At 37.6% G+C, this 23,884-nt stretch overlaps 1 protein-coding gene across 14 annotated transcripts in view; it reads left to right on the forward strand.

The window, feature by feature from the left end:
• Window positions 1-23,884, forward strand: part of LOC109677499 (transducin-like enhancer protein 4) — a 150,691-nt gene that overhangs the window by 100,070 nt on the left and 26,737 nt on the right. For 13 of the 14 annotated variants that reach the window (XM_074052104.1, XM_074052117.1, XM_074052111.1 and 10 more), the window contains one exon: window positions 23,528-23,647. In XM_074052104.1, the coding sequence (XP_073908205.1) occupies window positions 23,528-23,647 (120 nt within the window). Of the gene's footprint in view, window positions 1-12,088; window positions 23,648-23,884 lie in introns of all 14 variants that reach the window. The other variant, XR_012440482.1, reaches the window with a different exon arrangement.

The following is a 23,884-nucleotide window of genomic DNA, read 5'->3' on the forward strand; positions in this document are numbered from 1 at the left end:
CCACAGATGATCTTCATCAAGTTTTATGTGTGCATCTGTCTCTTTGATAATTAATGCCTTTGTTTCCTTTTCATCCTGACTCTGTGATGAGTCTAATGCAGTAAGGCCAAAATAATATATAGGTTTTAATTTGCCTGCACTGGATTGAATAAGTGTACTTGCTTATCAGGAGAATTCCATTGCAAACTTGAGTTGGAAAAGACATGCAGACCTTCTGCTTTACCTCTTTCAAGCTGCAGGATCTTGGACAAGTCCTGTCACCTGTTTTTACTGAGTATTTAACATCAAAATAGTTGGACTGGGCACACTCTAAACTTGTGTTTGCATGTAAAAATTAAGGTCCAATGTGCATGAAATTATATGTGGAATTGGAATAATTATTGGATACACTTACCCACTATAGTGAGAGGAAGTCACCATTAAGCAAGTTAGTAAACAGCATACTGTGTTTTGTTCTTTGTGTTTGGGTGTACATATAAAAATAACTATGAGACTTTGGTATATGCTTTGTATGGTAAACAACACTTGACATACAATGCTATACCAGAAGCAGAGGTCAACTGGACACAGATGTTTGTCTCATAGAGAAATAGAACATGTTTTCTGAGGTTAGAAGATCTTTAGCTTTCTTATTATTAGGTGTTGGGATGTGTTCTCCTTAGAAGTGGAGATCTTATGTCCACATGTCATTTTGTTACAAAACCAAACCTTGTCAGAATTGACTATGGACCTATTAATTTTTTATTACAGGCTATTATCCCACATCCTGCTACAATAAATGCATCATATTACCTTTTCCAAATGCCCTGAATATTGAATTCACGTCATAAATTAAACCATGAAAAAAGACTTAGGACATTTCTTTGTATTTAAAAATCTTCAAAATAAGGATGCTTTAAGCACCTTGGGATGGTAAAAATGACTCTTTGGTGGAGTTGCAGATTATACCATACCCACCATCACCATCTTACCTCACTTAAGTCCTCTTGAGTGCATCCTGAGAAGAGAGTGCTGGAATCTTTTTTTTATTGTTTTATTATTCGTATGTGCATACAATGCTTGGGTCATTTCTCCCCCCTGCCTCCACCCCCTCCCTTACCACCCACTCCGCCCCCACCCTCTCCCCCACCACACCGCCTCAATACCTGGCAGAAACTATTTTGCCCTTATCTCTAATTTTGTTGAAGAGAGACTATAAGCAATAATAGGAAGGAACAAGGAGTTTTGCTAGTTGAGATAAGGATAGCTATACGGGGAGTTGATTCTCATTAATTTCCTGTGCATGTGTGTTACCTTCTAGGTTAATTCTTTTTGATCTAACCTTTTCTCTAGTTCCTGGTCCCCTTCTCCTATTGGTCTCAGTTGCTTTTAAGGTATCTGCTTTAGTTTCTCTGCGTTGAGGGCAACAAATGCTAGGTAATTTTTTAGGTGTCTTACCTATCCTCACACCTCCCTTGTGTGCTATAGCTTTTATCATGTGTTCAAAGTCCAATCCCCTTGTTGTGTTTGCCCTTGATCTAATGCCCACATATGAGGGAGAACATACGATTTTTGGTCTTTTGGGCCAGGCTAACCTCACTCAGATGATGTTCTTCAATTCCATCCATTTACCAGCGAATGATAACATTTCGTTCTTCTTCATGGCTGCATAAAATTCCATTGTGTATAAATACGTCATTTTCTTGATCCATTCATCAGTAGTGGGGCATCTTGGCTGTTTCCATAACTTGGCTATTGTGAATAGAGCCGCAATAAACATGGGTGTGCAGGTGCCTCTGGAGTAACCTGTGTCACATTCTTTTGGGTATATCCCCAGGAGTAGTATTGCTGGATCAAATAGTAGATCAATGTTTGCTAATGATGGCTATTCTAACAGGGGTGAGGTGGAATCTTAGTGTGGTTTTAATTTGCATTTCCTTTATTGCTAGAGATGGTGAGCATTTTTTCATGTGTTTTCTGGCCATTTTAATTTTTTCTTTTGAGAAATTTCTGTTTAATTCACTTGCCAATTTCTTTATTGGTTCATTAGTTTTGGGAGAATTTAGTTTTTTAAGTTCCCTATATATTCTGGTTATCAGTCCTTTGTCTGATGTGCAGCTGGCAAATATTTTCTCCCACTCTGTGGGTGTTCTCTTCAGTTTAGAGACCATTTCTTTTGATCACAGAAGCTTTTTAGTTTTATGAAGTCCCATTTATCTATGCTATCTCATGAAGTCCCATTTATCTATGCTATCTCTTAGTTGCTGTGCTGCTGGGGTTTCATTGAGAAAGTTCTTACCTATACCTACTAACTCCAGAGCATTTCCTACTCTTTCCTGTATCAACTTTAGAGTTTGTGGTCTGATATTAAGATCCTTGATCCATTTTGAGTTAATATTGGTATAGGGTGATATACATGGATCTAGTTTCAGTTTTTTGCAGACTGCTAACCAGTTTTCCAAGCATCTCTCCATCGTTTATTTTTAGCGCCTATGTCAAAGACAAGTTGGTTATAGTTGTGTGGCTTCATATCTGGGTCCTCTATTCTGTTACACTGGTCTTCATGTCTGTTTTTGTGCCAGTACCATGCTGTTTTTATTGTTATTTCCTTGTAATATAGTTTGAAGTCAGGTATTGTGATACCTCCAGCATTGTTCTTTCGACTGAGCATTGCCTTTGCTATTCGTGGCCTCTTGTGTTTCCATATAAATTTCACGGTAGATTTTTCAATCTCTTTAATGAATGTCATTGGAATTTTGATGGGAATTGCATTAAACATGTAGATTACTTTTGGGAGTATAGACATTTTCACTATGTTGATTCTACCAATCCATGAGCATGGGAGATCTCTCCACTTTCTATAGTCTTCTCAGTCTCTTTCTTCAGAAGTTTATAGTTTTCCTTGTAGAGGTCATTCACATCTTTTGTTAGGTTTACACCTAGGTATTTGATTTTTTTTAGTCTATTGTAAATGAAATTGTTTTCATATATTCTTTCTCAGTTTGTTCATTATTAGTATATAGAAATGCTTCTGATTTTTCTATGTTGATTTTATATCCTGCTATCTTGCTGTAGCTATTGATGATGTCTAGAAGGTTCTGAGTAGAGTTTTTTGGGTCTTTAAGGTACAGGATCATGTCATCTGCAAATAGGGATATTTTGACAGTTTCTTTACCTATTTGTATTCCTTTTATTCCTTCTTCTTGTATAATGCTGGAATCTTGATAGGATTGTTGTGGTAGTATAGATTTGTGAAAATACTTAAAACTAACATCATACTCTCAGTTACTAGATGGGGTGAGATATGGCCCACATGCCAAATCTGTTTGTTTTTGTGAGGGAAGGATGGTTTTATATTTTTCAAGTGGTATAAACAAATACTGAAGAAAAGAAAATGCAACAGATCTTATAGATTGCAAAGCTTTAAAATAATTGTCAAGCTCTTTACAGAAAAATCATTTCAACTTTTGATACAAACCATTAATTGACCTCTTCCCCCTTACTCCTCCATCCTTAAGATGACTTCTTTCCTTTTCTATCATGTTCTCTTTTGTCTTCAAGAGTCTTCTGACTTGTTGCTCATTCTTACAGGGCTGATGTACTTTTTTTCATGAACTAATAACCTACAGGACACTTTATTATTTATTTTAAAATATGCTCAGGAGGAGACTTAAATGAAAAGCAGATGTAGAATTAAGTTGAGAGTAAATATGAGTGTGACAGTTATTCTGATACTCAGATGTTGAGAGAACTAGTTACAAAATTTCCATGACGCCTCTCTTGACTAATTTTATAAAGATATCATGTCTTTTGGTACCTTTATCTTCAAAATTCCCTTGAGTCATAAAAGTTTGAATATTGAGAATTAATACAAAAATCCTTACTTGGAAAATTATTCGTTACTCTAAAAAATTATTTTTTACAATGGTACATATGTAAACTTTTATGTAATTTTGAAACGTCAGTGTAACCTAGGAATCATATGATAAGGTATTATATTTTTAATTATTTTAGCTACATCAGTGTACAACTTGTTTTTTTTTTTAATTTGTTAAATGTTGCCTATAGCCCATGAATTGGCAAACATTGGTAATCTTAGTGACCTCGTCATATTCTCCATGTTTTGTGTCAAGGTATTAGTGAAAATCATTTGAGATCCACAGTTAAGAACCCCATATTTTATTACTTAATTGCTCTCTATCTTTTGTTACCTTAAACAATCTCTAAATCTTGCCAGAGTGTTGTGTGCTCATCCCTAACATGGTAGTAGTAATACTATTCGTGTAACTACATTTTGTGGAGGCTAAATATGGCAAAACGTGGAAATGGTGTTGGCAAAGCAGCAATGAATTTGTTAGGATTATTTATCATTTATCTACATTTTGGTTCATTTCTTAAAATACCATATGTCATCATTCCACAAAAGGCTAAAAAGCAAAAAAGATGAGGTTGCTTTTTAATTTACATTTTTTCACTTATTCCTAATATGGATGTCTTACAAAGAGGAGGGGACATAAGATTTCTATAATGCATGTAACCAAGTAAATGACTATACTAGTTAGCAATTGTGTATAATAATCCTTTCTAAAACTTAGTGGTATAAAGTGAAAAACATTTGTTATATCTCATTGATCTTTCTGTTGGCTGTGGGGAAGGAGAGATTTTAAGTAGGCTGGGCTTATCTGGCCTGATAGGCACCTGTGTCAACAGTCACCTGTGGGTGGTCAGCTCAAGTGACCTAGCTGTCCCTCATATTTCTTGCACCCCTCTAGCAATCCAGCCAAAGCTTGTTCTTTTGGCAACAGCGCAGAGTCCAAGAGCTCCTCTCTGTCAAGTTGCTACTGTACCATTTATCAAAGCAAGTAGTATGGCCAAGGCTAGTAGCATCAGTGTGGTAGGGCAGTACCAAATGTAGATAAAGGAATTGTAGACAGTTGTGGACACTATTGCAGTCCAGCAACTACAGTGATCCTAGAGGTAGAGGAAAGCCTTCCCAAGTGGGAACCTGATTGAAGCCTGGCATGTGAGTCATGGTGGTCCAGTGTCATGCAGATGCCTTTGGTAATTTCAGTTCCAGCACCTTCCTTCCTGTTCCCCATGACAGCCACACCATCAGACTGCTTCACAAGAAATAGCCCACTCCCAAATATGCACCTCTTGTGTTTGAAATAATACAAAGAGTATTGTTTCCAAGACAACTTTGATGAAATGTCAGCTTTCTCTAGATTTAAACCCACATGAGAAGCATTGTTGTCCCTGTTCCTGCTGGGTAATTTGTATACAGCCATAGTTTGTTTGGAAACATGCCTGTTGTTCTTTAAAATATGCTTAATGCTAGATTAGAGAACAGTTTTTTTTTTTTTCCTGTTTATGCAAGCTCATTTCTGAAGCATTTAAAATAAAGAACTTGGGCATGTTTGGTATTTAAAAGCCCTTCACATGATGTTTTTAAAACAGATCAATTTCAGCATTAAAATGTTAGGAATTCAGCCAAGGAAAATTCAACTTGGATTGTATAGCTGTAATGATAATATATTATAACCATCTTCTTTGAACATGATTGTAGCAGCAAAGTTAAACCTGGTGAATTACATAATTTAAGAGTGTTCACCAGGCCACTGTTGTAGGGGGATTATTCAAGCCTTTCCTAAACCAAAGCAAAATGAAAGATGAATTTTATTGTGAGGTACTTAAATCACAAGAATAGTCATCACAGAATATCTAAAGATAGCTCATTTGAATTGAACAAAAGGTCATATCTGAATATCAGTTATCACACTTAATTGGTTTAAAGAATATTGGGATATAAGAGCGCATGATATCTGTACTTTTTAGCTACTTTGTCTTAAGTTTATTTATTACCTAAAAAGTACTGTCAAATCAGAAGTAACTCTATGATTGAGACTTCATTGATTTCAGAAATGAGGAACTCCCCAATAATTAGAAAAACATATATCAATCACATCATTTGGGTATATCATTAAAAAATTTTAAAGAAAAAGTCAATGTATTCTTGTCTTATCGTCAACCCAATAGCCCTGTATCTCAAGGATAGGGAATTTCCCCTCCCAACCCCACCTCAGGACCTGTTGCATCCTGTCTGCTACTGTGCTCAATCGTTGACAGTCAATGAGTCAGAGAGTGTTTAGTAGAGTTAAGTTCATAATTTTGCAGTATAAATTTTGTTTCTTTAGAGAAGTGCTACAAGTTGAGTTCACTTAGTACTTCCAAAGGGAGGAGACACAAGGCAAGATTCCAAAAGAAATGAGAAGGACTATGGGGAACCTTTCCAAATAAGCCGGTGCCTCTATCTTATCACTGAGGCTAAACGTGGATGTGGTAAGAAAGTTGGCTACAAGGCTGAGACACTTGAGTGACATTTGTCACCCTTACTGGATGGGGTCTGCACATATTCTGAGAGGGAATGTTTTTCTAGGTGTATTCTTTGTGGTCAAGTACACACACTTAATGGCTGATTACCAAAACTTTGAATGAACCAGTTTCTGAATGTTACTAAAATATTTATGTTAGCTCCTGTGGTTGTTTAGATTGTGTCCCTCAAAATGATGTTTCTTTAAAAAAAAAATAGCCCTTAAAATTAGAGTGTTGTGTTCTAGTGTCATTCCTTTGTAACCTTGTATGACTTACTTCATCCCAGGATTCAGGTTTTCTTCTACATCACACAAGGGGGTGATGTAGAAGACAAGTGCTTCTCCTACTTCTAGTGAACATGTAAAAGCAGGTTGTGATTTAGTGGGTTTGAGGGGATAAAGCTGAAAGTCTGCATTTCTAACAATTTCTCAGAAGATACTGACAACTGCTGGATGGTGGACCACACTCCTTCCTGAGTTGCAAGGGACTGGATTTGATTTCTCTATTCCCTTCCAGCTCAACATGAGAACTTTCTTGCCTCAATCAGTGGAACTTTGAACTTCATGTTGACAAGACTCACCCTGGTGGTCTTCACATTCCAGTATTCCCATCATCTCCTCACACTGTGTACCAAAGGAAAGGACAGAGTAGTACATTTGGGGCCATCTGACAGTGCTTGAAAAGACCTGCTTGCTGTTTATAGTTCTTGTTTTATAGATTGGCCCATTTTTTTTGCTTTTGTTTTTTCAGGCTGAAACTAAACGTAATACCTAACACATAATTGGAATTACCTTTCAAGTTGAGTAGCTATTTGCCTTGCTTTTCACCCGTTCCTTCATCTCCCAATAATGGTAGATTTGTAGCCATTTACATAACTGATTAAATGTCTCAATTCTTTTGTTTTATGTGGTATTCTTGGCCACTTAATTACACTACATTAAATGGTATGCTGTTGCTGTCAGTATGGATTGCAGTGTGGATAGTATCTTTGGATTATTTTGAAAAATGTTTCTATCCTACAGTTTGAGTTTGTAAACAGAATTGCTGAGCATGCATGAATGTGTTTTGAGAAATTATTTCTTTATTACTGTTTAGTTGAAATGATGGTGACAATAAACATCAAGACTTTGATGTTTTATACTGCATTCTTCCCCACTAATTAACTTCATTAGTGCAGTTAATTAGTGGGAAGAATACCGTATAAAAACATCAAAGTCTTGATGTTTAATCACAACTTAAAAAGAAGTTTTATACTCTTCGATTGCCAAACACATTTCAATTAGTTGAAAGAAGGTCAGAATTTCTGTTTCCCTTTCCTCCCCCTACCCCTGTCTTCAAAGCTTTTCCAGACTTTTCTATTTGTTATTTGATACTTGAGCCTGAGTGTTAATCTAGATAAGCTGACAGTGGCATGTTTAGGACATAATATCTTCCCATAAGCTATATATCAGTATAATTGAGAGACTCAGTTTTTGCAAAAGACAGTAATGACTTCTCCTTTAATGTACTAATGGAAAATAAGGGCAATTGACAGGGTTGTCTGTTGCTACAGAATACCTGAGGCTGGGCATCTTAAATAGAAAAGAGATTTGTTTGGCTTACATTTTGGAGACTGAAAGTCCAAGCCAGAGTGGATGTATTTGCTGGCGTCAGGTGAGGCCTCATGGTGTATGGCATCAAAATGGCTGGAGTTTAGGTAAAAGAAATCACATGGTGAGACAGGAAGCCTTAAGGTTTCAGAGACCAGAGTTGGCTCTTTTTATAACAACTCACTAACAAAAGACCTACAGTAATCCCTTGGGAGGCAGCCCCCTTCATGGCCTAATTACCTTGAACTAGGTCTTATATCTTAAATGTACCACCACCTTTGACACACTGTGGACCAAGCTTCTAGTGTAAGATCCTTTAGGAGACACACTCAAACCATATCCAAACCACAGCATGGGTATTTCTTTTTCTCTTGTATGCTCTGATTTTATTAGAGCCATTCATTTTTCTGTGTGTTATTGTATATTGCTACTGTAAGCCACATCTCTAATTTCTAGTAGCTTTATTTCCTTAATGAATTAAGGAACTATGTATTTAAAGGCATGGGGTGTGAGGGTTCTGCAAAGTTGATTATAAGAATTCTTAAATGACCAATAGTTTAGCAAGAAGAAGAGCAAGAACTCTTTTTCTCAGGTCATTTCCCTGTGGTATGTGTTCCATTAATTTTTTTTTTAATTGAGCAGGGTTTACAATAGCAATAATGTAATTCAGATAAGCAATTATTGTAATTGACCTTGGCTATGAGTGTTGTTGGCTTTTACCACAGTTTGCTTAAATCCTAAGGATACCCAATTATCTCATAATACCCACTTTATTGAGATTGTTTTAATTATCACACTCAAAATACATCACTTTGTCAGCATTTGTAGAGTCATGCATGGGAACACCGCATTTTAACAACACATTAACAAATGTGTAAAATGTCTAGCCTCATCTCAGAACAAGGTTGTGATTGAGTGTTTTGTCTCTCTCTCCCAACTCCAAACTATGATTTTGAAATGTTTTTTTCTTACCAGTTGTTCATCATGACATGATCAATTACAGGGAGATAAAAAGTCTGGGATCTACCGCTGAGCTAATTGTGCTCCTGGAAAGATCTCTAAGGTAATTTGCTGTTAATAAGTAAGCAGGTCTAGTTGATTAGGGTTTCTAATAGACAGCAATCACAGTGGCTTGTTGATCATCTGAATATGCCAAAGGTCAGAGGTTGTCAACTTTAGAATCACCTGGGAGCTTTAAAAATGACCAATACCCAGGCCCTTGCTCAGGCTCACGTCCTCTGGAGAGAGTCTGATTTAATTGTTCTGGGGCTTTATTCCTCCCAACCCCTTTTAAAAGTTCACAGATAATCCTGATGTGAAATCATGGCTGTGAACCACTACCCAGATCTTGAATTGTTTGTTCCTTGCTGATTTCTCTCATCGTAGCTATGACTCCATTCCAGATGGTAAAGTACTTTTTGGGGGATCTTTGCTGCTCTGTACTTTACTTTTCATTCTGTTTCCTCCAAGACAGCCCACCTGCTTCATGCATGAAGTAGCCCCATTCCAGGGTTGGGACCTGGAACTGCTTACTCCCTTCTTTCCAAGTGGTTCCAGATTTGCCTCACCCTTAGGAAGTCTTGGTGGATAAATTATTCTTTCATAATCCTGTGAGCACCATTTCTTACTAACATCTCATTGTGTTCTTACAATTCAGTTTTCTTTCAAGTCACATAAATATATCATTCTTTCCCTTTTTCTAAGGGTTTTTTTTTGTGATTAAAGATCAGCATTTATACGTTAGCATCTAAAATACCTGGTTTACTTGTGAAAATTTAGTTCTGCTTGATTGAATAAATGTAGTTACAAACCTCCCACTTTTTCCTTTTGTGATAAGATAGAGGATGCTATTCATGTGCATTATGCAGTCCTATGAGTCCATTAAGGTTTAGAATATTCTCATGGGATACCTAAGATTCTTGCCCCTTTTAAATTAAGAGTCTGTATCAGATTGCAGGTGCATGGAGGTGACATTATTGCTGACAAACTTGATTCCAACTTTTTACACACATACCCACCTCTGTTAGGAGTGAGTCACTCAGTTATACCTGTAGCATTTTTCTCAGATTCACCCTCTACTACCTTTCTCCATCACTCTTCCAGTCTAAGCCACCATTATCTTCCTCTGAATTGCAGGGGCTCCTGACTGATCCCCTGTTTCCCCTCCAAGATGCCAAAGTGATAAAAGCTCATCTTTCATGATGTGATTCAGAATATTTCTGTTTTAATTCAACATACATACAAAGTTGTATATTATGCATGAACTTTTTGTTTTTACTTTAATTACAAAAGTTGAAAGTAAACAGGTACAATCTTTTCTGTTCTTAGAGGATTTAAAATTCTTATGCTAATTCTAACCTTCCTCTAACCATGTAGGACATTTTAAAAATCTCTGACTAGTTTTTAAAACAGTTGCCCTTCAGTGACACTTACAGTAAAACACAGACCTTATTATGGCCTGATAGGCCTAAATAATTTGGACCTCCTGGGTCCCACTCCTCTCTGTGTTGTTGTCCCTCTGATGCTCTTCTACCCTGGTCCCTTCATGCCCAGTGCCCAGCCCTCCCATGCACCTCCTGTCATCCTTCTCCCTTTTCCTTGCAGGTACATGTGCTGTTCTATCTAGATCAGACCTGTCCTGTTGTGGTTGGCTCTAACCTTTGCTTAGGTGTTAGCCAGAATGTCATCTTTTGGGAGAGGCCTTCCCTGACCACCCTGCCACTAGTTAGTCTCCGTTTTAGCCTCTGTTTTATAGCATACTGTATTTGCGCTTATTTTTTATTAATTTTATCAATAACTTTTTTTTTTGTCACCTAACTAGAACTAGTACTCTGTAAGACCAGGTTCTTCATCTTCCCTTTTTGTTGTATTCTTACTGCCTTAGGGCCTAGCAGAGTGCCTGGCACATAGTAGGGAACTCAATATAGTAACCCATGTGCTATGTTAGTTAACAAGGAATTAATTACATGTTGAAGCCTCCCTAGCCCCTGCCATTAGACTTGATTCCTCATTTCAGAGTCATTTGTCAAATTCCAGTAGAGTTTGGGATGCAGGTCTAGTCTGCACTTAACTCAAGGTTATCCTAGAAAGCACATTTGACATGGATCTTAAAAATTGGAGAGGGAATTTCTTTAGGGAACCAAGCCAAGAGGGCAGATAGAGGTCCATACTTAACAACACACTCTCTAAAATTATTCCATATGAAGTAGGAGCTTTCTCTCTCCATGTATAGCACACATGTGTACGCTTGTCTCATCGCAGGAGAGCCCTCAGCTAATAGCAGCCAATCTTCTTTCGTCTTGCAAGTCTTATGGTTTGTAAGCAGCCAGGGAGCGGTCTTAAGGTTTGAGGAAGTAGGTAGTACTCTCTTTCCAATGAAGGCTGAGCGCACACAATCACAGCAGTTCTCTGGGCTTCCAACTGTGCAGATAGGGTTGCTGGCCAAGGCTTGGCCATTACCTTTTAGGGAAAGTTCTATAAACAAGTATGAAAGGAATATAGTTATTTCAATTAATTGTCATTGACTGCCTTAGTCCTTTTGGGTTCCTATAACAAAATACCGTAAACTGGATAGGTTAAGCAGCAGAAATTTATTTCTCATAGTTTGAGAGGCTGGGAAGTTCATGATCAAGGTGCATCCCTTATGTGTCTAATGAGGGCCCATTTCCTGTATCATAGATCGCACCTTTTAGTTGTGTTCCTCCTGTTAGTGGAAAAGGTGCATGAGCTTTTTAGGGTCTCTTTTATAAGCACACTAATTTCATTCATGAAGGTCCTACTTTTGACCTGAATATATCCCACAGGCTCCACATCTAAATACTAGCATTGGGGTTTAGGGTTTAACATAGTAATTGTGGTGACATACAATCATTCAGACTATAACAGGAGTGATCCTGTAGGGCAAATATCCTTATTTCCACATGACAGTTGAGGCCTGAACAGGTTAATTTGCCCAGAGTCACATAGCTGATACATCCTAGAGCTAAGAATTGAAACCAGAACTCTCTCACTCTAAAGTATATGCTCATTCCATTCCTTCTTCCTTCCTTCTAGAGTCCACGCAGTATAAAACTGGTGCCTTATTTCCTGTTAAGTCCCCATGTCTATCACACTGCCAACATAGAGTAACTATTCACTTCAATTTGTAGGATATGACTGCCATCACACCACAAATCTGCTTACAGAGTCATTGTTAACTCTTCACAGAGGATCAAACCTCATTTTCCTATCTACTAGTAAGTACTGAAGCTCTATACTGAGTCACCCTGTTTGAGTGGTCTGGCTTACCCCAATCAGGCTGCTGTTGAGCTCTCTGACCACAGTGGAGGGAAACCAGTGAGTATCTGTTTTAACAAACTTTGTCAATGGCTCAAACATCTGTGACAATACATTTAATTAATTCCATGCTCTAGAATGCTTTCTTGAACACGTAAGATTATAGGATCTTCTGCATCTAGATTACTGTTCATGGGTGTTTAAAAAACATAAGACCTGTAAGATAGTAGACTGTTAGCTATATTAGTAGAGGGCTGTCCTGTGAGACATGCATAAGCATGTGTACATATATGTGAAAAGAGACAGTCCAGAGTACAAAAGTTGGACTGTTTTTGAATTATTGTTGTCTTCATTTGTTTCACAAACATTTACTGCATTTTCCTTATATCACAAAATGAAGGATGTCCATTGAGCCATATTTAGCATTTTATAGAGAAAGCATAGCTCTGAACTAGTGTTCTTTCTTTTTAATAAAACAGTGATTGATTGAATAGTATTCGCCTCATTTTTCATGTGGTGAGTGAGAATATTTTCTTCCAGATCATTTTCAGCATGCTGCTATTACCACACCATTCAGCTCAATGCCAAATTGTAGTTGGCTCCATTGAGTTCTGTCTACCAAGTAGTGCTATAGTGATTAAGTATCACTGGGTACTTCAAGTATACAAAAATAATTTACCTAAAAAGGACATGTTAGAATAAAGGTCAGAAACCTCTTTAGCCCATAGTGCCACCAGCAAAACTAAGTATTGACAGAAGTATTGCTAGTAGGGCTGGGACATTGTGAGGAGTTTGAAATATGGAAAGAGGAAAAGGGGCAGTGAAAGCTCAAGAGACAGGGGGATAGACCAGTATTCACACTTGTCTGGGATGACATGTAGAATGGGGCTCTGAGGTATTTTTACTCCTTATGTTTTATCTTTCTGATGTGTAACTGTTTGGAGAAGGGGGTAAGATAGTAAACTACAAGGTGACCTCCCTGATTTCAGCATGGTTAGTAGAGTACTCTTTCTGGTTGAACCAAAGTAATCTTGATACATGCTTGGTGAACTAGACTGTTCTCCCAGTTTTTCACATATTTTGTCAGACCCTCATAGCTTTAGATATTTAAATGTAGTTATTCTAGGAAAGCTACTGCTTGAAGTACTTTATTTAGAGCAATATGAAATTGTAGCCCTAAGTATCGGTATCTCATTTGTTTTGATTCCTTAGTATACTGAATTCACTATCAATCACAACTGATGTTAATGCTTTATGTTGCTTTACATACTAAAATCTTACATAAAACTCTAGGTATTCTTAAGATTTAAAAATTCAACCAGTGTAAACCTGTTTTTGCTTACCTTTTTTTTTTTAAAAACAGGTATTCCATCTTTCTGGTTTATGTGGCTTTTTATTTCATCATTTGTATGGCAACTTACTGTCCAGAGAAAAAAGTTTGAGTACTGAGAATTTTTTCTTTTTACTACGTAACCTCTTTGGGGGAATGAGCATTTTGGGGAAATTCCCAGTGATCCCTGTTCTCTTAAATAAGTAGCCCAGGAAAACTACCAGTGCATTCTTCCTCTGGTAGGTCTTTCAATCCCATCTTTTTAGTGTCAGCCTTCAGTAAGCTTTGTTTCTTCCTAGTCACAGACAGCTGATGAGCAACAAGGAGGTTAACCAATGGAAAATTCAAAGGTTTATCCCTTTAAGGACCTTAATATCTGACCTGAAACCTTGGAGCTAGTATAGGAAAGAGCAGGGAACACACTGGAAGCAATAGGCATAGGGAAGGACTTCCTCAGTAGAACTCATGCAGCTCAGCAACTAAGAGAAAGGATGGACAAATGGGACTACATGAAATTTAAAGGTTTCTGCATAACAAAAGAGATGGTCTCTGGATTGAAGAGGTCACCCACAAAATGGGAGAAAGTCTTTGCTAGCTATACATCAGACAAGGGACTGATAACTAGAATATTCAGAGAGCTAAAAGAAAAACTAAGCTCACAAAAAATCAATAGAGAAATGGGCAACTGAACTAAACAGAACTTTTTCAAAGGAAGAATTCCAAATGGCTAAAAAGCACATGAAAAAATGCTCACCATCCCTAGCCATAAAAGAAATGCAAATCAAAACAGCACTAAGATTTCACCTCACTCCTGTTAGAGTAGCTACCATCAAGAACACCACCAACAACAAATGTTGGAGAGGTTGAAGGGGAAAAAGGAACCCTCATACACTGCTACTGGGAATATAAGCTAGTACAACCACTGTGGGAAACAGTTTGGAGGCTTCTTACAAAACTAAATATAGATCTGCCATACAATCCAGTAATACCACTCCTAAGGATATACCCAAAGGGAATGTGAGTCAGGTTACTACAAAGGCACCTGCACATTCATATTTATTGCAGCACTATTCACAATAGCTAAGCTTTGAAAACAGCCAAAATGCCCCACTACTGACAAATGGATTAAGAAAATGTGGTATCTGTACACAATGGAATTTTACTCAGCCACAAAGAAGAATGAAATTTTGTCATTTGCAGGTAAATGAATGGAACCGGAGAACATCATCTTAAGTTAGGCTCAGAAGGCCAAAAGCTGCATGTTCTTCCTCGTATGCAGATTATAGACCTAAAACAAATGCAGCAATATTACGGGACATGGGTCACACTAAGGGGAGGCCATACCTGGGAGGGTTAGGACAAGGGAAAGAAACCAAAAACTTGAATGTGGCTGATGTGCTCACGGAACAGGAATAAATATAGAAATATTAAACTGGCAGGGTCCACCATGGGAAGGGGACTAGGGCGGAGTGAAGAGGACTGGTAGAGATGAACCAGTTGGGGTTGTAATATATATATAGGAAACTCCCCATATAGCTGTCTCTATCTCAAACCAGCAAAAACACCGTGTTTCTCTTTTTATCTTTTTTTCCTACAAAATTGGAGAACAGGAGGGCGTAACAGGTTCTGCGAGGGATGAAGGGAGGATGTGTTGGCACCATTGGGAAGCAGGAGGTGGCAGAAAAGGGATAGAAGGATAAATACAGTACAAATAATGTGTACACATGTATGTAAATGCAAAAAATGATAATCTGTTGAAACTGTTCCAGGAATCAGGAGAAGGGATGAAGGAGAGCAGTGGATGGAATGAATTCAAGTATGATGTATTTGATACATTGTAGGAACCTTTGTAAATGCTACAATGTATCTCCACCCAGCACAATTAAAAAAAAAAAGTAAAAAAGGTGTATCCCTTTTAGAGTAAAAAGGAAAAAAAATGGTGGTCTTGATACACTTATTCAACAACAGATACTCACTGTATACCTAGCCAGAGGCCAAGCCTGGCACTAACCTTGTAGGAGAGGTTGCATCCTTGATTGGTATTGAGGCAACAGAGAAAGAATGTGTAACATGTTTCAATAATTTTGAAAATGCTTATGTATCTACGTGGTACTTTTTTTGATAGCTTGGGTTAAATAACTGCATGATTAAAATAATTTTTCTTATGCAACAGAAAAATGCCACATTATATTTGTTAGTGCTATTTTAAAGCAAAACTCACTTTAATATTTTATCAGAAGACCTTAAAACCTACCATTTTGTGGTAGTATAAAAACCTGGAGTGTCTGATTAGCAACCTTAAAACAGGAAGACAGCCTCCCTTTAAATTGATACATTCTTATTTCCTTCTGTGTTCTTAACTGAATTACTCTCAGACACTGTATAGAGTATATTTGCATATGTAATACATAAGAATATATATGAAGCTCTGTGGAGTTAACACTCTGTGGAAGAAAAAATGTTTAGCCTTTCAAATAGGTTAAAACAGTTTACTGGAAAAAATAGCAACATGAAAAGACTTTTACAATAAATTCTAATAGTTACTAAAATGAAGATCTAATAGTTACTAAAATGAAGATTCTGGTCCATTAAGATACAGCTTGCCAAGTCTTAAAGCTTACTCACTTATTTTCTCTGAGCCACTATCCTACTTACGGTTTTTTCTTTTTTTTTTTAATAGCTATTAGAATTGTGTTGATATTTTGACTCAAACAGAGCAAGTGCAGGATTTAGGTCTAGAGCCACCTTTCCCAAAAAATTGAGAAATTTTTGCCAGTCCTCCTCCACTTTTGCTTTTAGGGTAACTAAAATCATACCCCGTCATATTTATCAGTAAGACTTAGTAATATTGATTATAAAGCAGTAGGTAAATGTATTTCATAGGTGCTAGACTGAAAAAAATAATCCCAGAAGGACATGAACAATGCATGTGACTGTAATTTACATAGAGTCAGCAGACAATATTTTAAAATTTCTCAATAGGTCAGGGAATTCTTGGAGGACAACAAAAGCATATTAGGAACAGTAGGCTTTGCAAACTTTGAGAAAGGTCCATTGGTTTGAAGGGTGTGAAATAGCTTTGGGTTTATTGGATAGTTTAAAAAGATATATGCAACACAAAGTTGTGTTCACTTGGCATCTGTTATTACAGTTTCTGTTACCAGTTTTATACCATACCATCTGTAATAATCAGGAGTGAGATTACTTGTCCTATTCAGCTTTTGCTTTGGGTTCCTCTCCATCAGTGATGGAGGAGGTGAACTTGTTGCCTCTCATTCCCCCGTTGCTTTCTCATGTGGCCAACAGCTTAAGCCACATGCGAACTGTGACTCTCAGGAGAAGGAAGCTAAGCTGCCTACACAAGAAAATCAAGCCTGTGTCTTTGGTGTCAAAGCATCATGTTCCAGCAGCTGAGCTTGCCAGCTGAAGTAACTGTTTAATGAAATTTCTGGGGTGGAGCCAACAGCTTTATTCCAGGAAGAGGAAATAACAATCAAGAAACCCCAGGAGGACATTAAGATAATGTTCTAATTTAAAATCAATTTTATTGATACCTTATAAATGATTAGGGCATTTTATCCTGACCAACTAATACATAATGTCAAGACCATGAGAACAAAACATGAATGAATGAATATTGAAATGCTGTATTTTCTACTGCATGAAGGAAAATATACAGAAACCTTTTGTATCCTAGTGAAGGGCATGGTATAGACTTGACTGATCTCTGTGTTTCTGTACTTAGCAAATATCCAGTAAAAATTTAGTGAGTGAGTCCATAAGTGGACTGAGATTATGCTGTGCAATTCATAAGAGCTTGGTAGATGTTGGAACTGTGCTTTACAACATGGACTCGTTAATCCTTATAGCAACCTTGGACTGCTACTGTTCTCATTGTACCCACAGGGGAATAGAAACTTAGGAGATGTTTAGTAACGCGTCCAGGGTCATACAGCAAGCAGTATAGCCTGGTCTTGAAGTTTACTACCCATCGCATGAGGACTGTAGATGCTGCCTCTCAGTCATTCCTCTGTCAGTTCCTCTGGTTGGATATAATTTTGATTATCTGCAAAAGAAATTTGTCTTGACCCAAGTTTCTCTTAACCAATAGAAGTGCAGAAAAACAATAGAACATTTTTAAAGAGCATATAGATCATGAGATGTTATAGAGATGAAACTTTTATTAACAATAGCATCATTACTTTATGTGGAGATTATATTAAATCTTCTTTTAATAAGGACAGGTCATTTTTTAAAGGTGAGTTTTGATTTATGTTAATTTGAGAAAAGCAAGTTCTGCATGGGTTATATACAGATTGTGCTTTTAATGATATCCTTAATCAAGCAGGTTATTTTTTTTTTTAAGTCTTAGTAATGAGTAGTAAACTGATACTAGTAACTGGCTCAGAGTCCTACTGTATTCAACTTTTTCAACAGCAGCATGTTATAAATTTTAGGTTAATTTACATAAATGTGCATTTGTTATGAGTTAGTGACCATAATTTTCATTTCAAAGTTTTTGTGCTTTTCACAACTGAAGATTATTGTCTTCATCTACTCTGCCCGTTTCTTTATAAATGAGATAATTTTAATATGTTAAAATGTTTTATCATTCATAAAAGCTCTGTGAATGAGAATATAAACATTTTGTGTAATACTATACAATAAAATAGAATCTGAATCAGAAATGCTGGGGGGGCGATATTATTATATTCGTTTGGTGTGTGTAGGCTTATTAAGACTAGTGCCTTTTCTTAAAAACTTGTAAATGGTTTTCCAAAATGTATGATGTTTTGAGGACTCCGGATGATTCATGATTGTAGGCCTTACTTTCTTGAAAGTTGGTTCCACTTAGTGGGAGGATTACCTTGAGTCCTTGCTCATCTGCAGTGATACCTTGCTCTTTCTGAATTCAAGAAAGGCACCAGTGTAGGTATATTCTGCTTTTCTAAAAGGTTGCAGAGGACATTATGATTGAGATCTTCGGTTATGGCATCAATAAAAGACCTTTAGCCCTCCTTTTCTGTTCTCCCCAACATATGAATTCATCCTGAATTGTCTTTGACCCAAGCTATTATTTGAGAATAAACTACAGTTAGAATAACAGTATAATTTATCATCTAAACTTGGCTGTTTTAAGACTGAAGGGAGGAAGCCTGGACAAAAAAGAGCAAATCAAGACTTGCAGTAACCCTTGTCAGATTTTCATAGTATCGTCTGTCTCTCCATTATCTCTTATCTGTTTGGAAACCAGTTTACCCTTTGGTACCATATGCATAGGGGTTTTGAAGTTCATTATTGATGGGCAAACTAGCCATAGCCAGTGAGTTTTAGGGCTCTTGGTCTTGATTGTCCACTCAACCTTTAGCAGATTCTTTCTGGTTGGAATCTTGTAAGTAGATGGAGCTGTCTAAGTATTGCATCTATGTTAATGGAAAGCAGAATTAAGGTGATGTACCTTGTGGAGATGGTATTTATAGTCCTGCTAAGTGCAGTATTGAACCAAACCTTATTGTGATTGTTGAAAAGAGAAGTGTTTTTTTTTTAATAGCAGCCTATTAAAGCCATATCATTATGGACCACCTGAATATTTTGAGAGGGAAAGTGCTACACAAATGCCTAGAAGAGTCCTTACATGAGCCTTACAATAATAGCTCATAATCCCAATCTGTAGTAGATAGCATCTACTGCAAGGTAGTATGCAACGATAATACCAGAATTGCCATTGCTGAGGTACATTGCATGTACCTAAGGCTTTGCCTTGTATTTTGTGTGAAGTGTGTTTCTTAACCCTCACAACAACCCAGTGTGCTGTTATACCAGACAACACTGAGACCAAGCAGTATCCCTGTGGCTCACCACACAGCATTATATCAGTACTATCTTCATGGGAAGGGATACTACACAGAACTCTTTCACATACATGATTATCTTTGATGTTGAGATAGCAGAAGACATTTCAAGTTGCTGGCAGTGTCAGCTTTTCAGCTAACTTGGTCAGCAGCTTCAGTAAAGCTGTTTACGGTAGATAAATAGCTCAGCTCAGTGAGCTGTTTAGGGTAGAGTCCAGATTTTCTTATTTTTTAAATATCCTGTTTTTTAATATTAAGAATAACTGTCTGTAAAGCTTATCTTGTACTACCAACACAACTGAAGTTTTCAAATAGTAAGGCTGAAGTTTTTATTACTTTTTCCTTGGTTTCTCTTTGTTTCCCTCATCTTTTTCTTCATTAAACAGTCTACCTTACTCGTTTTAAATATCCTAGCAAAAGTGTGTATTTTTAAAATGCAGGGCTTTACTGACCAATCACTTAGGGTATTTTGCCTTCTCTGGATTGCCATTGCTCCTAAATGTGACTCTCCATTTTTAACATATTTGCTAATATATGGCATCAAACTGTAATGAGAAGACTTGTCTTTAATGTTTCTAAATTTATAGATTATACATTGTCATGTAGGCTCAGTAAGTTTCTTAGAAAGTAAGCTATGGAAATAACTAACTTAGCTGAGCTTTTACAATAGTAATAGAGAAATAAAAATAAGCTTTTTTTCTGTAGCAAAGCATGACTACCTTTATCAGTGTTTATTTAATTCTTCTATTCACATGTCCAGTGATGATCCAAATGACCTTCCAGTGGCAGAATGGTGGACTGGTGAGATTCGTGGTGAGATCTGTGCCAAGTCCAGTTTGAGTCCAGAGCAGTCACATTACTAGAACAGTGCCGAGTGCCCCGGTGCCCATTGTGCAGCTTAACCTTTAAATGCTCGCGATAATTAGCTACTTTATCATTTTACTAGCAGACTCCAATGTGTAACTCTGTTCTTCAGTAAAATTCAGCAAAAATGCTACCTGTACAACCAGAAACAGCCACTTCAAGAAAAATAAAGCTATTTTATTGTACATGTATGCCAATAAGTAAGCATTAAGATTTAAATAGGCACTACCGTTCAGCATTAATTTTTAAGAAAGTAGTCCATCATTGTTTAGAAATAACTTGCAGTAGTGGAGATTACTTGCAGTAGAATGTGTTAGAATCCAAAGACTGTTTTTCTTCCTTTTGTGAAATATCAAATTAGTAGGATGAAGATGAAGGCATCTTGAGTAGCTAAAGGAGCAAGGGTGAAGAAGGGGCATAGCTCCCATTTTACCAGTTCCAAGGGACATCACTCCTCACATCTCACTCTAGTGAATGGTTTCCCATGGAATTGTTCATCCAGTGGCCCCTGCGATGAGTTTTGGATTAAGATTGAGGCATGTGTGTGAGGTCATTGTGACTCATTTGTATTCAAAAACATTTCCAGCCAGTTCTCGGCTGCTCGCTGTGCTGGGTGCCCCTCCCCCCCAAGGAGGCCACAGCCTGAAGTGGGAAGCGGCCTCGTAAACAGATAACACATTTATTGCACATACTGCATTCATGGGATGAACAAAAGTTTAAGGGAACAAAGAGGAAATGAGTGATTAATTCTCCCTATCAGCATTTGAGGAAGCTTTGAAAAGTGACATTGGAGTTGGTTCCTACAGCTGAGAGGATTTTCAAAGTTAGATGCTGAGTGAAAGGGTATTTCCATAAGCCAGGGGAAAGGCTACAGAATGCAATGACAAAAACAGAGACCTCCGGACAGCATGAGCTCAAAGCATGACATGGGAGACATGGCCAGCACTGTGGATTGGGGCAGAGAGTAAGAACTTTGGGAAACAGCCTTACTCTGAAATTCAGACTTTTTCATATGAGTGGTAGGAAAGTATTTGCTTTTTTAAAGGAGGAGTAAAGACCAGTAGTCGAATCTGTCTTTGGGAAATAGGAATTCCAGAAGTGTGGAGCATAGATTAGATGGGAGGAAACTATGCACAGAGTCGTGGTATGAAATACATGGACTAGAAGCTCACAAATAATGTTTGTGTTTATTGTTTCAGTGGTCATAAAAACCAGACTGCAATGAGTTATGATGTAAAAAGGGAATCAGGAGCATTGAGCCAAGTTTGAAGCTTGGGGTATGAAGTTTGGAAGCAAAAGTCAAGTAGTCCACTTTTAAAAGTTGCTTAGTGGGTTAGTGGTAGAGTGCCTGCCTAGCATGTGTAAGACAAAGGGTCATATCCCCACATATGTACATACATGCACGCGTGACACATATACATACATACAATTTGAAATTGTTTGGCCTGTAATATTTTGTTTTAGTCCTTGGTCTTTCTGAAGAATGATGGAAGTCTTTTCTGCCACTTAGCTTAAACTTGAATTTGAGTAGGAATAGTTCCGGGGTTTGGTGCATATATTTTAGAGTATTCATATAAAACCTCTAGAGGGCTGGGCACAACAAGAATGGGATTAGAGAGACCCAGTCCCCAACAGTGGTCACCCATTCACCGGTCCCATCTCCCTCTCCCACTAAATACCCACCATCTAGCAACATGATTTGAAGGTTTAGAAATGCCAAATGTTTAGAAATGACTCAGTGGAAATAAAATGGAACTTGGAGCCCCAAGTTGTAGACACTGCTTCCCATGTTAATTTAAAGTTTGTTTTAAAAACTGTATAGCTGTTAATTATTACCAACAGACTAATACAAAGTTTAAAAAAATTCAAATGAATTAGTGATATATGAGATAAGTAATGTTATAAATAAGGAGAGCTCTATCAACAGTTTTCTGAGGTGATTTTTGGTGGCAGGCAAAAATGTTATTGTGGAAATTCTTACTCTTTCTACAACTTTTTTTTCCTTAGATTTTTTTTTTTTTTTTAATCGCCAAGTATTGTTTTTTCTGTGCTCCAAGATTAGCCTGTTCTTAACCAGCCTGGGGTAATTCTACCCTTGGGTGCAACCTGATACCCTCAGCAAGGCAGTCCTGCTGTGGACCAGCTTCCTGCCCCTTATACCACATTTTTCTTGAGCTCTTCTCTTTGGTCAGTCTGTGATAGTCACTGGCCATTTTTTAAGGGTAGTTTCAGTTTTCCTTTCTTCATCTGTGGTTTTAAATCTCTCATACCATGCAAATGTACCCACTAACCATCGACATTCATGGCAGAGAGACCCAATTCTCTGGCTTCAAATCTGTACTGGTGTAGTTCTGCTGTATGGGCACTTCTCCAGGTGAGAATGTTGAAGAGGAGATGTGTGAAGTCTGCAGCCTGAGCCTGTCTGTGCACACAACCCCTGATCATATTCTCCAGAGCATGGACCATCTTACTCTGTGGACGCAGTTAATTTCTTGGGTTTCCAGAAGCAAAAGAAGTAGCAAGCACATGAAAACTAGAGGAGTCATAAAGGAAAAAGTTCAAGTTTGCAGGTGGTGTTTTTCCTGCCACACTCTACATCTTCCAGACCATCCTGTTGCAAGGTTGAACAAAATTCTGTAAATGTGTGTCACATGGCCACTGTTTTTAGTTGCTCAAATCCCTAATAACCCCACCCCCTTTTCGTAGTACTGGTTATTTAAACTCAGGAGTTCATGCTTACTAGGCAAACAGTCTGTCACACCTTCCCCAGGCTACCCTTCAACCACAGTCTTCCTCCTGAGTAGCTGAAATTATACTTGTGTACCACCATACCCAGCCCCTCCTTTGTTTTTTTATTGAAAAATTGCTAGTTATCTGTTAAGCTTAACTCTATCCATAGTTTCTCTGTAGAAGAAAACTTTAAAACAAAAAAAGGTTGTCTTTCCCTTTCTCAACTTTATAAAAATGCTTTTTACAGAATAATACTTGAGTTTAAAGTTACCTTCTGCTCTGCTATCCTTTTTTAATTCCTCCCCTTCCTCTGTCCATTTCTCTACTTCCTCTTGTTCTTTTCCTTTTCCTCATCTCTTTCCTTCTTGTCTTGTTCTCTTCCTTTCCCTTTATGCTTCTGTGTTATTCCTTTCATCTCTTCTCACCTCTCCTATCCTCAATAGCTTTCCAAATGTATATGACAGAACAAGTGATTTTAAAAAGTTGCCATTAAATGAATGATCATTTCTTGGCTCTACTTGCCTTTCCAATTCTAGAGCTCTTCGGTGTCCCCATCAGCCAGTTTCCGAGGGGCTGAGAAGCACAGAAACTCCACTGACTACTCCTCAGAGAGCAAAAAGCAGAAAACAGAAGAAAAGGAAATCACAGCTCGCTATGTAAGTTCATTTACCTTTGCTTTGGGAGAGGCCAGTTTACCTTGCTTTTTATCCGCAGCTATTCTACCTTTTGACTATTACCAGCCAATACTAGAACACAGGAGAAAAAAGTATGTATTTGCATTCACAGCCCTGGCCAGCTGCAGTCCTGTTTGTGTGCAGGTGCATGCACGTGGCTATGTGAGAGGATGGAGTCTTCATCTAGCAGCTAGTAGAAGATTTGGGTATTTTATGTTG

Source organism: Castor canadensis, chromosome 13 (assembly GCF_047511655.1).
Source record: "Castor canadensis chromosome 13, mCasCan1.hap1v2, whole genome shotgun sequence".
Classification (NCBI taxonomy): Eukaryota; Metazoa; Chordata; class Mammalia; order Rodentia; family Castoridae; genus Castor; species Castor canadensis.